This window comes from Pithys albifrons, chromosome 30 (assembly GCF_047495875.1).
Source record: "Pithys albifrons albifrons isolate INPA30051 chromosome 30, PitAlb_v1, whole genome shotgun sequence".
Taxonomy (NCBI): domain Eukaryota; kingdom Metazoa; phylum Chordata; class Aves; order Passeriformes; family Thamnophilidae; genus Pithys; species Pithys albifrons.
Genome location: NC_092487.1, coordinates 900,607 through 914,578, shown reverse-complemented (window position 1 = coordinate 914,578; position 13,972 = coordinate 900,607). Strand labels below are relative to the sequence as shown.

Here is a 13,972-nt window from a genome sequence, read left to right as displayed (position 1 = left end):
GGGTCAAGAACTGGAAGGGAATTGACCCCAACCTTGGTGGTGGTGACCTCGTTCCTCACGTGCTGTGGAGGAGGACAAAGTTCACAGCCCAAACCTCTGACCAGACCCCACCTGAGGGGCCCCCCCATGCTCTGAGCACCCACCCCGAGCCTGTGACACCCCAAATTGCAGGAAAAACCACAGAGACCCTTTTTAAGGAACTACCCCAAGCCTTGAGCAATGCCCAAGTGTGTCACGAGCCTGGGGGGTGGCACTGGGTGGCACTGGGACATTTCCCAACTGGTGATGGGTGGGTATAAGAGACCCCTCAGTTGGGACCTGCCCCACTCCAGCCTGAGGGGATCCCACCACGCTGTCAAGATGAGCAAGGCAAGTCCAAAATGCTTTTCAGGTCTCTCCCTGCTCTTTTCCAAGTGCTGGTTGGGCCACCAAAGGTGTGAAGACCCTCGGGGAACATCTCACCAAGACCTGCTATGGGTTTTGGTGGCCCAACCAGCTCCACTCAGGCTCAGCCCAGAGGGAGGGATGTTTTCTCCTGGGAGAGGTTCCCCCATGGCTTGTTGTGACCACCAAAGGGGCTCCTGGGGGTGGGATCTCCTGCTTTGGGTCTCCTCAGAGGGTTTTTGGGGTGTTATCAGGGGGGTTTGGGAGCTCCAGCAGGGTCAGGAAGGGACTTTTGGGGTGAAAATGGCTGTTATTTGTAGGCTGGAAAACCCTCCTTGGTGTCCTGTGGGTTTGGGATAGAGAAAAACCCAAACAGCTCCAATTTAGCCCCAAAAAACCCAAAGAGCTCCAAATTACCCCCCCAAAAGACCAAACAGCTCCAATTTACCTCCAAAATACCCCAAACAGCTCCAATTTACCCCCCAAATCCCAAACAGCTCCAATTTACTGCCCAAAAAACCCAAATAGCTCCAATTTACTGCCCAAAAAACCCAAACAGCTCCAATTTACTGCCCAAAAAACCCAAACAGCTCCAATTTACCCCCAAAAAGACCCAAATAGCTCCAATTTACCCCCAAAAAGACCCAAATAGCTCCAATTTACCCCCAAAAAGACCCAAATAGCTCCAATTTACCCCCCCAAAAGACCAATCAGCTCCAATTTACACCCCCCAAGACCCCAAACAGCTCCAAATTACCCCAAAAAAGAACAAACAGCTCCAAATTACCCCCCCAAAACCATCAAAGAGCTCCAATTTACCCCCCAAAAAGACCAAACAGCTCCAATTTACCTCCAAAATACCCCAAACAGCTCCAATTTACCCCCTCCAACAGCTCCAATTTACCCCCAAACTCCAAACAGCTCCAATTTACCCCCAAACCCCAAACAGCTCCAATTTACCCCCAAATCCCAAACAGCTCCAATTTAGCCCCAAAAAACCCAAACAGCTCCAAATTACCCCCCAAAAAAACCAAACAGCTCCAATTTACCCCCCCAAGACCCCCAAACAGCTCCAAATTACCCCCAAAACAGCCCCAATTTACCCCCCAAAAAGACCAAAGAGCTCCAAATTACCCCCCAAAACCCCAAAGAAATCCAAATTGCCCCCCAAAAGACCAAACAGCCCCAATTTAACACCAAAAAAATCCAAACAGCTCCAATTGACCCCATAAAAGACCAAAGAGCTCCAATTTAACCACCAAACACCCCAAACAGCTCCAATTTACTGCCCAAAAACCCCCAAACAGCTCCAATTTACCCCCAAAAGACCAAAGAGCTTCAATTTACCCCCAAAAGACCCAAATATCTCCAAATTACCCCCCCAAAAACACCCAAATAGCTCCAATTTACCCACCAAAAAGACCAAACAGCCCCAAATTACCCACACAAAAGACCAAAGAGCTCCAATTTACCTCCAAACACCCCAAACAGCTCCAGTTTACCCCCCAAAACCCCAAAGAGCTCCAATTTACTGCCCAAAAATCCCCAAACAGCTCCAATTTACCCCCAAAAGACCCAAATAGCTCCAATTTACCCCCAAAAAGACCCAAAGAGCTCCAAATTACCCCCCCAAAACACCCAAATAGCTCCAATTTACCCACCAAAAAGACCAAACAGCCCCAAATTACCCACACAAAAGACCAAAGAGCTCCAATTTACCCCCCAAAAAGACCAAAGAGCTCCAATTTACTGCCCCCCAAAACCCTCAAACAGCTCCAAATTACTCCCCAAAAGACCAAACAGCTCCAATTTACCCCCCAAAAGATCCATATAGCTCCAAATTACCCCCCAAAATACCCAAACAGCTCCAATTTACCTCCAAACACCCCAAACAGCTCCAATTTAGCCCCAAAGAAACCAAACAGCTCCAATTTATCCCCAAAACCCCAAATAACTCCAAATTACCCCCCCCCAAAAAAGACCAAACAGCTCCAATTTACCCCCAAAACCCGAAGAGCTTCAAATTACCCCCCAGAACCCCCAAAGAGCTCCAATTTACTGCCCCAAAAGACCAATCAGCTCCAATTTAGTCCCAGAAAACCCAAATAACACCAAATTACCCCCAAAACCCCAAACAGCTCCAATTTACTGCCCAAAAAACCTCAAATAGCTCCAAATTACCCCCAAAAGACCAAACAGCTCCAATTTACTCCCCCCAAACCCCCAAAAGGCTCCAAATTACCCCCAAAAAAGACCAAACAGCTCCAATTTACTGCCCCAAAACCCCCAAATAGCTCCAACTTACTGCCCAAAAAGACCAAACAGCTCCAATTTACCCCCAAAAAGACCCAAATAGCTCCAAATTACCCCCCCCAAAACACCCAAACAGCTTCAAATTACCCCCCAAAAAGACCAAACAGCTCCAATTTACCTCCAAAATACCCCAAACAGCTCCAATTTACTGCCCAAAAAACCCAAACAGCTCCAATTTACCCCCCCAAGACCCCCAAACAGCTCCAAATTACCCCAAAAAAAGAACAAACAGCTCCAAATTACCCCCCCAAAACCATCAAAGAGCTCCAAAATACCCCCCAAAAAGACCAAACAGCTCCAATTTACCCCCCAAATCCCAAACAGCTCCAATTTAGCCCCAAAAAAACCAAAGAGCTCCAATTTACCCCCAAAAAAGACCAAACAGCTCCAGTTTAACCACCAAACACCCCAAATAGCTCCAATTTACCCCCTCCAACAGCTCCAATTTAACCACTAAAACCCCAAACAGCTCCAATTTCCCCCCCCCAAAAAGACCAAACAGCTCCAATTTACCCCCAAAACCCCCAAATAGCTCCAACTTACTGCCCAAAAAGACCAAATAGCTCCAATTTACCCCCCAAAAGACCAAATAGCTCCAATTTACCCCGAAAAACCAGCTCCAATTTACCCCCAAAACCCCAAATAGCTCCAATTTACCCCCCAAACCCCCAAACAGCTCCAATTTACTGCCCCAAAAAACCAAAGAGCTCCAAATTACCCCCAAAGAAACCAAACAGCTCCAATTTATCCCCAAAAACCCCAACGAGCTCTAAATTACCCCCCCCAAAACCGAAACAGCTCCAATTTACCCCCCAAAACCCCAAAGAGCTCCAATTTACCCCCAAAAGACCAAACAGCTCCAATTTACCCCCCAAAACCCCAAACAGTTCCAATTTACCTCCAAAAAGACCCAAAGAGCTCCAATTTACCCACCAAAAAGACCAAACAGCCCCAAATTACCCCCAAAACTCCCCAAAGAGTCCAATTTACCCCCAAAACCCCAAACAGCCCCAATTTACCCTCCAAATACCCCAAAGAGCTCCAATTTACCCCCCAAAAGACCAAACAGCTCCAATTTACTGCCCCAAAAACCCAAAGAGATCCAAATTACCCCCAAAGAAACCAAACAGCTCCAATTTATCCCCCAAAAGACCAAACAGCTCCAATTTACCCCCCAAAAGACCCAAATAGCTCCAATTTACCCCCCCAAAACCCCCCAACAGCTCCAATTTACTGCCCCAAAACCCCCAAATAGCTCCAATTTACCCCCAAAAAGACCCAACAGCTCCAATTTACCCACCAAAAAGACCCAAATAGCTCCAACTTACTGCCCAAAAACCCCCAAACAGCTCCAAATTACCCCCCAAAAGACCAATCAGCTCCAATTAACACCCCCAAGACCCCCAAGCAGCTCCAAATTACCCCCAAAACAGCCCCAATTTACCCCCCCAAAAGACCAAAGGGCTCCAAATTACCCCCCAAAACCCCAAAGAAATCCAAATTGCCCCCCAAAAGACCAAACAGCCCCTATTTAACACCAAAAAAATCCAAACAGCTCCAATTGACCCCATAAAAGACCAAAGAGCTCCAATTTAACCACCAAACACCCCAAACAGCTCCAAATTACTGCCCAAAAACCCCCAAACAGCTCCAATTTACCCCCAAAAGACCAAAGAGCTTCAATTTACCCCCAAAGAAACCAAACAGCTCCAATTTACTGCCCAAAAACCCCAAACAGCTTCAGTTTACCCCCAAAACCCCAAATAGCTCCAATTTACCCCCAAAGAAACCAAACAGCTCCAATTTACTGCCCAAAAAACCCCAAATAACTCCAAATTACCCCTCCCCCAAAAGACCAAACAGCTCCAATTTACCCCCAAAACCCAAAGAGCTTCAAATTACCCCCCAAACCCCCCAAACAGCTCCAATTTACCCCCAAAAAGACCCAAATAGCTCCAAATTACCCCCCCAAAACCACCCAAACAGCTCCAATTTACTGCCCCAAAAGACCAATCAGCTCCAATTTACTCCCAGAAAACCCAAATAACACCAAATTACCCCCAAACCCCCAAACAGCTCCAATTTACTGCCCCAAAAAACCTCAAATAGCTCCAATTTACCCCCAAAACCCCAAACAGCTCCAATTTACCCCCAAAAGACCAAACAGCTCCAATTTACCCCCAAAAAGTCCCAAATAGCTCCAAATTACCCCCAAAAAGACCCAAATAGCTCCAATTTACCCCAAAAAGACCCAAATAGCTCCAATTTACCCCCAAAAAGACCGAAATAGCTCCAATTTACCCCAAAAAGACCCAAATAGCTCCAATTTACCCCCCAAAAGACCCAAAGAGCTCCAAATTACCCCCCCAAAACACCCAAATAGCTCCAATTTACCCACCAAAAAGACCAAACAGCCCCAAATTACCCACACAAAAGACCAAAGAGCTCCAATTTACCCCCCAAAAAGACCAAAGAGCTCCAATTTACTGCCCCCCAAAACCCTCAAACAGCTCCAAATTACTCCCCAAAAGACCAAACAGCTCCAATTTACCCCCCAAAAGATCCATATAGCTCCAAATTACCCCCCCAAAATACCCAAACAGCTCCAATTTACCTCCAAACACCCCAAACAGCTCCAATTTACCCCCAAAGAAACCAAACAGCTCCAATTTATCCCCAAAACCCCAAATAACTCCAAATTACCCCCCCCAAAAAAGACCAAAGAGCTCCAATTTACCCCCAAAACCCAAAGAGCTTCAAATTACCCCCCAAACTCCCCAAACAGCTCCAATTTACTGCCCCAAAAGACCAATCAGCTCCAATTTACTCCCAGAAAACCCAAATAACACCAAATTACCCCCAAAAGCCCCAAACAGCTCCAATTTACTGCCCAAAAAACCTCAAATAGCTCCAAATTACCCCCAAAAAAGACCAAACAGCTCCAATTCACCCACCCAAAAAGACCAATCAGCTCCAATTTACTGCCCCAAAACCCCCAAACAGCTCCAATTTACCCCCAAAACCCCCAAACAGCTCCAATTTACTGCCCAAAAAGACCAAACAGCTCCAATTTACCCCCAAAAAGACCCAAATAGCTCCAAATTACCCCCCAAAACCACCCAAACAGCTCCAATTGACCCCCCAAATCCCAAACACCTCCAATTTCCCCCCCAAAAAAGACCAAACACCTCCAATTTCCCCCCCAAAAAAAGACCAAACAGCTCCAGTTTACCCCCAAAAGACCAATCAACTCCAATTTACCCCCCAAACCCCAAATAGCTCCAATTTACCCCCAAAACCCCAAACAGCTCCAACTTACTGCCCAAAAAACCCCAAACAGCTCCAATTTACCCCCCCAAAACCCCCAAACAGCTCCAAATTACCCCCTAAAAAGACCAAACAGCTCCAATTTAACCACCAAAACCCCAAATAGCTCCAATTGACCCCCCAAATCCCAAACACCTCCAATTTCCCCCCCCAAAAAGACCAAACAGCTCCAGTTTACCTCCAAAAACCCCAAGCAGCTCCAATTTACCCCCCCAAAAGACCAATCAGCTCCAATTTACTGCCCAAAAACCCCCAAACAGCTCCAATTTACTCCCAAAAAACAGCTCCAATTTACCCCCAAAACCCCAAACAGCTCCAATTTACCCCCCAAAAAGACCAAAGAGCTCCAATTTACTGCCCCCCAAACCCTCAAACAGCTCCAAACTACTCCCCAAAAGACCAAACAGCTCCAATTTACCTCCAAACACCCCAAACAGCTCCAGTTTACCCCCCAAAGAAACCAAACAGCTCCAATTTACTGCCCCAAAAGCCCCAAACAGCTCCAATTTACCCCCAAAACCCCAAATAGCTCCAATTTACTCCCCCAATAGCTCCAATTTACCCCCCAAACCCCCAAACAGCTCCAATTTACCCCCAAAAAGACCCAAATAGCTCCAACTTAATGCCCAAAAAACCCCAAATAGCTCCAATTTATCCCCAAAAGACCAAATAGCTCCAATTTACCTCCAAAAACCCCAAACAGCTCCAAATTACCCCCCCAAAAACATCCAAAGAGCTCCAATTTACTGCCCCAAAAAGACCAAACAGCCCCAAATTACCCACACAAAAGACCAAAGAGCTCCAATTTACTGCCCCCAAACCCCTCAAACAGCTCCAATTTACCCCCCAAAAGACCAAACAGTTCCAATTTACCTCCAAAAAACCCAAATAGCTCCAATTTACTGCCCAAAAAACCCGAAACAGCTCCAATTTATCCCCCAAAACCCCAAAGAGTTCTAAATTATCCCCCCCAAACCCAAACAGCTCCAATTTACTCCCAAAAGACCAAACAGCTCCAATTTACCCCCAAAACCCCAAATAGCTCCAATTTACCCCCCCAAAAAGACCAATGAGCTCTAAATTACCTCCCCAAAACCCAAAACCCTCTAAATTACCCCCCTAAAACCCCAAACAGCTCCAATTGACCCCCTAAAAAGACCAAACAGCTCCAATTTACTGCCCCAAAACCCCCAAACAGCTCCAAATTACCCCCAAAGAAACCAAATAGCTCCAATTTACCCCCTAAAAAGACCAAAGAGCCCCAATTTACCCCCAAAACCCCAAATAGCTTCAATTTACCCCCACAAAAAAGACCAGAGAGCTCCAATTTACCCCCAAAAGACCAAACAGCTCCAATTTCCCCCCCAAAAAAGACCAAAGAGCTCCAATTTACCTCCAAAAACCCCAAAGAGCTCCAATTTACTGCCCCAAAACCCCCAAACAGCTCCAATTGACCCCCAAAAATACCCAAATAGCTCCAATTTACCCACCAAAAAGACCAAAGAGCTCCAATTTACTGCCCCCTAAACCCTCAAACAGCTCCAACTTACTGCCCAAAAAACCCCAAACAGCTCCAGTTTACCCCCTAAAAAGACTAAACAGCCCCAATTTATCCTCCAAAAACCCTCAAACAGCCCCAACCTACCCCCCAAAAGTCCCCAAACAGCTCCAATTTACTCCCCAAAAGACCAATCAGCTCCAATTTACCCCCCCAAAAAAGATCAAACAGCTCCAATTTACCCCCCCAAAACCCCCAAACAGCTCCAATTTATCCCCTAAAAAGACCAATCAGCTCCAATTTAACCACCAAAACCCCAAATAGCTCCAATTGACCCCCCAAATCCCAAACACCTCCAATTTCCCCCCCCAAAAAGACCAAACAGCTCCAGTTTACCTCCAAAAACCCCAAGCAGCTCCAATTTACCCCCCAAAAGACCAATCAGCTCCAATTTACTGCCCAAAAACCCCCAAACAGCTCCAATTTACTCCCAAAAAACAGCTCCAATTTACCCCCAAAACCCCAAATAGCTCCAATTTACCCACCAAAAAGACCAAAGAGCTCCAATTTACTGCCCCCCAAACCCTCAAACAGCTCCAAACTACTCCCCAAAAGACCAAACAGCTCCAATTTACCTCCAAACACCCCAAACAGCTCCAATTTACCCCCTAAAAAAGACCAAAGAGCTCCAATTTACTGCCCAAAAACCCCAAACAGCTCCAATTTACCCCCAAAGAAACCAAACAGCTTCAATTTATCCCCAAAAACCCCAAAGAGCTCTAAATTACCCCCCCAAAACCCAAACAGCTCCAATTTACCTCCCCAAGACCCCCAAACAGCTCCAATTTACCCCCAAAAGACCAAACAGCCCCAATTTAACACCAAAAAAAATCCAAACAGCTCCAATTTACCCCCCAAAAAAGACCAAATAGCTCCAATTTACCCCCAAAACCCCAAACAGCTCCAATTTAACCCCCCCAAAAGGCCAAACAGCCCCAACCTACCCCCCAAAACTCCCCAAAGAGTCCAATTTACCCCCAAAACCCCAAACAGCCCCAATTTACCCTCCAAACACCCCAAATAGCTCCAATTTACCCCCACAAAAAAGACCAGAGAGCTCCAATTTACCCCCAAAACCCCAAACAGCTCCAATTTACTGCCCAAAAACCCAAACAGCTCCACTTTACCCCCAAAACCTCAAATAGCTCCAATTTACCTCCAAAAAACCCAAATAGCTCCAACTCACTGCCCCAAAAACCCGAAACAGCTCCAATTTACCCCCAAACGCCCAAACAGCTCCAATTTACCCCCCAAAAAACCCCCAAATAGCTCCAATTTAGCCCCCCCAAATGACCAAATAGCTCCAAATTACCCCCAAACCCCAAATAGCTCCAATTTACCCCCAAAACCCCAAATAGCTCCAATTTACTGCCCAAAAACCCCAAACAGCTCCAATTTACCCCCAAAAGACCAAAGAGCTCCAAATTACCCCCAAACCCCCCAAATAACTCCAAATTACCCCCCAAAGAGACCAACTGGACCACACCAGGTTGTGTTCCCACCACCAGGTCGTGGCAGAGCCACTCTGGTTCCAGCAGCTTCCCCGTCTCTTGTGGCTCCTGGTGGTACCTTTGGGGTGATCCTTTCTCTTGCAGACCCCCCAGAGCCAGGGCCACCTCTCCGAGCTGGAGAAGGCCTGTGATGTCATCATCGATGTGTTCCACCAGTACTCCAGGAGGGAGGGGGACAGGGACACCCTGACCAAGGCAGAGCTGAAGCTCCTCATCGAGAAGCAGCTTGTGAACTACCTCAAGGTGAGTGGAACCAGAGCAGGGTCCTCATGGGGAGGGAGCTGGGCTGGATCTCCTGATCTGGGTGTCTCCAGGGTTGGGATTCATCCCATTCCCTTTTCTCCTGTCCCACCACCCCTTGCCAAACCTGCTCTAGAAAAACCCATGAAAGGGTCCCACAGAGCTCTGGGTGAACCTGCAGAGTGTTGACCCTTGTTGACCCTCATCCCTGGGCTGGACCTCCTGACCTGGGTGTCTCCAGAGTTGGAATTCACCCCATTCCCACTCTACTCTCCTATCCCACCACCCCTTGCCAAACCTACTTTAGAAAAACCCATGAAAGGATCCCACAGAGCTCAGGGTAAACCTGAAGAGTGTTGACCCTTGTTGACCCTCATCCCTGGGTTGGATCTCCTGACCTGGGTGTCTCCAGGGCTGGAATTCAACCCATTCCCACTCCACTCTCTGTCCCACCATCCCTTGCCAAACCTGCTCTAGAAAAACCCATGAAAGGATCCCACAGAGGTCTGGGTGAACCTCCAGAAGAGCCTTGACCCTTGTTGACCCTCATCCCTGGGCTGGACCCCATTCTTGGGTGTCTCCAGGGCTGGAATTCACCCCTTTCCCTTTTCTCCTGCCCAAAACTCCATTCCCACCATCCCTTGCCAAACCTGCTCTAGAAAACCCATGAAAGGATCCCACAGAGCTCTGGGTGAACCTGCAGAGTGTTGACCCTGGTTGACCCTCATCCCTGGGCTGGATCTCCTGACCTGGGTGTCTCCAGGGCTGGAATTCACCCCATTCCCACTCCACTCTCCTGTCCCACCATCCCTTGCCAAACCTACTTTAGAAAAATCCATGAAAGGATCCCACAGAGCTCTGGGTGAACCTGCAGAGTGCTGACCCTCATCCCTGGGCTGGATCTCCTGACCTGGGTGTCTCCAGGGTTGGGATTCACCCCATTCCTACTCCACTCTCCTGTCCCACCATCTCTTTTCAAACCTGCTCTAGAAAACCCATGAAAGGATCCCACAGAGGTCTGGGTGAACCTCCAGAAGAGCCTTGAACCTTGTTGACCCTCATCCCTGGGCTGGACCTCCTGACCTGGGTGTCTCCAGGGCTGGAATTCATCCCTTTCCCTTTTCTCCTGCCCAAAACTCTCTGTCCAACCATCCCTTTCCAAACCTGCTGCAGAAAAATTTAGGAAAGGATCCCACAGAGGTCTGGGTGAACCTGAAGAGTGTTGACCCTGGTTGACCCTCATCCCTGGGTTGGATCTCCTGACCTGGGTGTCTCCAGGGTTGGGATTCACCCCATTCCCACTCCACTCTCCTGTCCCACCATCCCTTTTCAAATCTGGTCTAGAAAAACCCATGAAAGGGTCCCACAGAGCTCTGGGTGAACCTGCAGCAGAATTTTGACCCTTGTTGACCCTCATCCCTGGGCTGGACCCCATTCTTGGGTGTCTCCAGGGCTGGGATTCACCCCTTTCCCTTTTCTCCTGCCCCAAACTCTCTGTCCCACCATCCCTTTCCAAACCTGCTGCAGAAAAACTTAGGAAAGGATCCCACAGAATTCTGGGTGAACCTGCAGCAGAATTTTGACCCTTGTTGACCCTCATCCCTGAGCTGGACCTCCTGACCTGGGTGTCTTCACCCAAGGGGAGGTCTGAGCTCTCAGTGATGTCCATCCAAGGTCAGGTCTGAGCCTTGAGTCATGTCCACCCAGGGAGAGCTTTGAGCTCTCAGTGATGTCCACCCAAGGCCAGGTCTGAGCTCTCAGTGATGTCCACCCAAGGAGAGGTCTGAGCTCTCAGTGATGTCCATCCAAGGGCAGGTCTGAGCCTTGAGTCATGTCCATCTGGGGAGAGGTCTGAGCTCTCAGTGATGTCCACCCAAGGGATATTTGAGCTCTCAGTGATGTCCATCTGGGGAGAGCTTTGAGGTCTCAGTGATGTCCATCCAAGGCCAGGTCTCAGCTCTCAGTGATGTCCACCCAAGGAGAGGTCTGAGCTGTCAGTGATGTCCACCCAAGGGGAGGTTTGAACTCTCAGTGATGTCCACCCAAGGGGAGGTCTGAGCTCTCAGTGATGTCCACCCATGAAGAGGTTTGATCTGTCAGTGATGTCCACCCAAGGGCAGGTCTGAGCTGTCAGTGATGTCCACCCAGGGAGAGGTTTGATCTGTCAGTGATGTCCATCTGGGGAGAGGTCTGAGCTCTCAGTGATGTCCACCCAAGGACAGGTCTGAGCCTTGAGTCATGTCCACCCAAGGGGAGGTTTGAACTCTCAGTGATGTCCATCCAAGGAGAGGTCTGAGCTGTCAGTGATGTCCATCCAAGGCCAGGTCTGACCTCTCGGTGATGTCCACCCAGGGAGAGGTTTGATCTGTCAGTGGTGTCCACCCAGGGAGAGGTCTGAGCTCTCAGTGATGTCCACCCAAGGGGATATTTGATCTGTCAGTGATGTCCATCTGGGGAGAGGTTTGAGCTCTCAGTGATGTCCACCCAGGGACAGGTCTGAGCTCTCAGCGATGTCCACCCCGGGAGAGGTCTGAGCTCTCAGTGATGTCCAACCAAGGGGATATTTGATCTGTCAGTGATGTCCACCCAGGGAGAGGTTTGATCTGTCAGTGATGTCCACCCAGGGAGAGGTCTGAGCTGTCAGTGATGTCCACCCAGGGAGAGGTCTGAGCTCTCAGTGATGTCCAACCAAGGGGATATTTGATCTGTCAGTGATGTCCACCCAGGGAGAGGTCTGAGCCTTGAGTCATGTCCACCCAAGGGGAGGTTTGAACTCTCAGTGATGTCCATCCAAGGAGAGGTCTGAGCTGTCAGTGATGTCCATCCAAGGCCAGGTCTGACCTCTCGGTGATGTCCATCCAGGGAGAGGTTTGATCTGTCAGTGATGTCCACCCATGGAGAGGTCTGAGCTGTCAGTGATGTCCACCCATGGAGAGGTCTGAGCTGTCAGTGATGTCCACCCAAGGAGAGCTTTGAGCTGTCAGTGATGTCCACCCAGGGAGAGGTTTGATCTGTCAGCGATGTCCACCCAGGGAGAGGTCTGAGCTCTCAGTGATGTCCACCCAAGGAGAGGTTTGATCTGTCAGTGATGTCCACCCAAGGAGAGGTCTGAGCTGTCAGTGATGTCCATCCAAGGGGAGGTCTGAGCTGTCAGTGATGTCCACCCAACGGGAGGTCTGAGCTCTCAGTGATGTCCATCCAGGGAGAGGTTTGATCTGTCAGTGATGTCCACCCAGGGACAGGTCTGAGCTCTCAGTGATGTCCACCCAAGGGGATATTTGATCTGTCAGTGATGTCCATCTGGGGAGAGGTTTGAGCTCTCAGCGATGTCCAGCCCGGGAGAGGTCTGAGCTCTCAGTGATGTCCACCCAGGGAGAGGTTTGATCTGTCAGTGATGTCCACCCAAGGGGAGGTCTGAGCTGTCAGTGATGTCCAACCAAGGGGATATTTGATCTGTCAGTGATGTCCACCCCGGGAGAGGTCTGAGCTCTCAGTGATGTCCACCCAGGGAGAGGTTTGATCTGTCAGTGATGTCCACCCATGGAGAGGTCTGAGCTGTCAGTGATGTCCACCCAGGGAGAGGTTTGATCTGTCAGTGATGTCCACCCAGGGAGAGGTTTGAGCTCTCAATGATGTCCACCCAGGGAGAGATCTGAGCTCTCAGTGATGTCCACCCAGGGAGAGGTTTGATCTGTCAGTGATGTCCATCCAAGGGGAGGTTTGAACTCTCAGTGATGTCCATCCAAGGAGAGGTCTGAGCTCTCAGTGATGTCCATCCAAGGAGAGGTTTGATCTGTCAGTGATGTCCATCCATGGAGAGGTTTGATCTGTCAGTGATGTCCACCCAGGGAGAGGTCTGAGCTCTCAGTGATGTCCACCCATGGAGAGGTTTGATCTGTCAGTGATGTCCACCCAGGGAGAGGTCTGAGCTCTCAGTGATGTCCACCCAAGGGCAGGTCTGAGCTCTCAGTGATGTCCACCCAAGGAGAGGTCTGAGCTCTCAGTGATGTCCACCCAGGGAGAGGTCTGAGCTCTCAGTGATGTCCACCCTCCTCCTCTGCAGCACGTGAAGAACAAGACCACCATTGATGAGATCTACAAGGACCTGGACATCAACAAGGACGCCCAGATCAGCTTCTGTGAGATGATGCTGCTCATCACCCGTGTCATCATTGCCACCCACGAGCACCTGCACGAGGTGGAGGACCAGCAGCACAAGCACCAGCACCAGCACCAGCACCACCACTGAGCTCTGCTCAGCCCCTGGTGCTGCTCCAGCCTCTGGTTTCCTCCCCACCCCATGGAAAAATTCAGGATGGGAAAGGCTCCAAGATGAAGTCCAACCTCCACCCACCTTGTCCTCTCCCCTCCCTCCTTCTCTTCTTCCAAACTTGATGGTTTTGGTGCCAAATAAAGATTTGCCCCGAGGCTTCCAAAGCTCTGCTGGGTCTGTTGGTTCTTCTCCAGGAGAGTCCTCGACTTTCCTCTCTCCTTAAATCCCCAAAACCAGGGAGGGACAACCCCTTGGAGTCAGGATGGAGGTTCTCAGACCCTTGGGAAGTTCTGGGTTTCCTCCAGCAGGTGCTCGAGATGCTCCTGGGGTCAGAATTTGGAGGTCACTCAAATTCATCCAACAGGT

The 13,972-nt window shown here is 49.3% G+C and overlaps 1 protein-coding gene across 1 annotated transcript; it reads left to right on the top strand.

The window, feature by feature from the left end:
• The first annotated feature begins 321 nt into the window (after positions 1 to 321).
• Positions 322 to 13,761, top strand: LOC139683924 (protein MRP-126-like). Its single transcript, XM_071579447.1, has 3 exons — positions 322 to 369; positions 9,178 to 9,336; positions 13,397 to 13,761. The coding sequence occupies exons 1-3, from the start codon at positions 361 to 363 to the stop codon at positions 13,580 to 13,582; spliced, it is 354 nt and encodes a 117-aa protein (XP_071435548.1). The 5' UTR covers positions 322 to 360; the 3' UTR covers positions 13,583 to 13,761.
• Positions 13,762 to 13,972: the final 211 nt, after the last annotated feature.

What these genes read in the sequence shown, in the direction of transcription:
- LOC139683924 (XM_071579447.1), top strand. An exon ending in AGCTTGTGAACTACCTCAAG is followed by an intron (nt 9,337 to 13,396) that starts GTGAGTGGAACC and finishes CCTCCTCTGCAG; the next exon opens with CACGTGAAGAACAAGACCAC.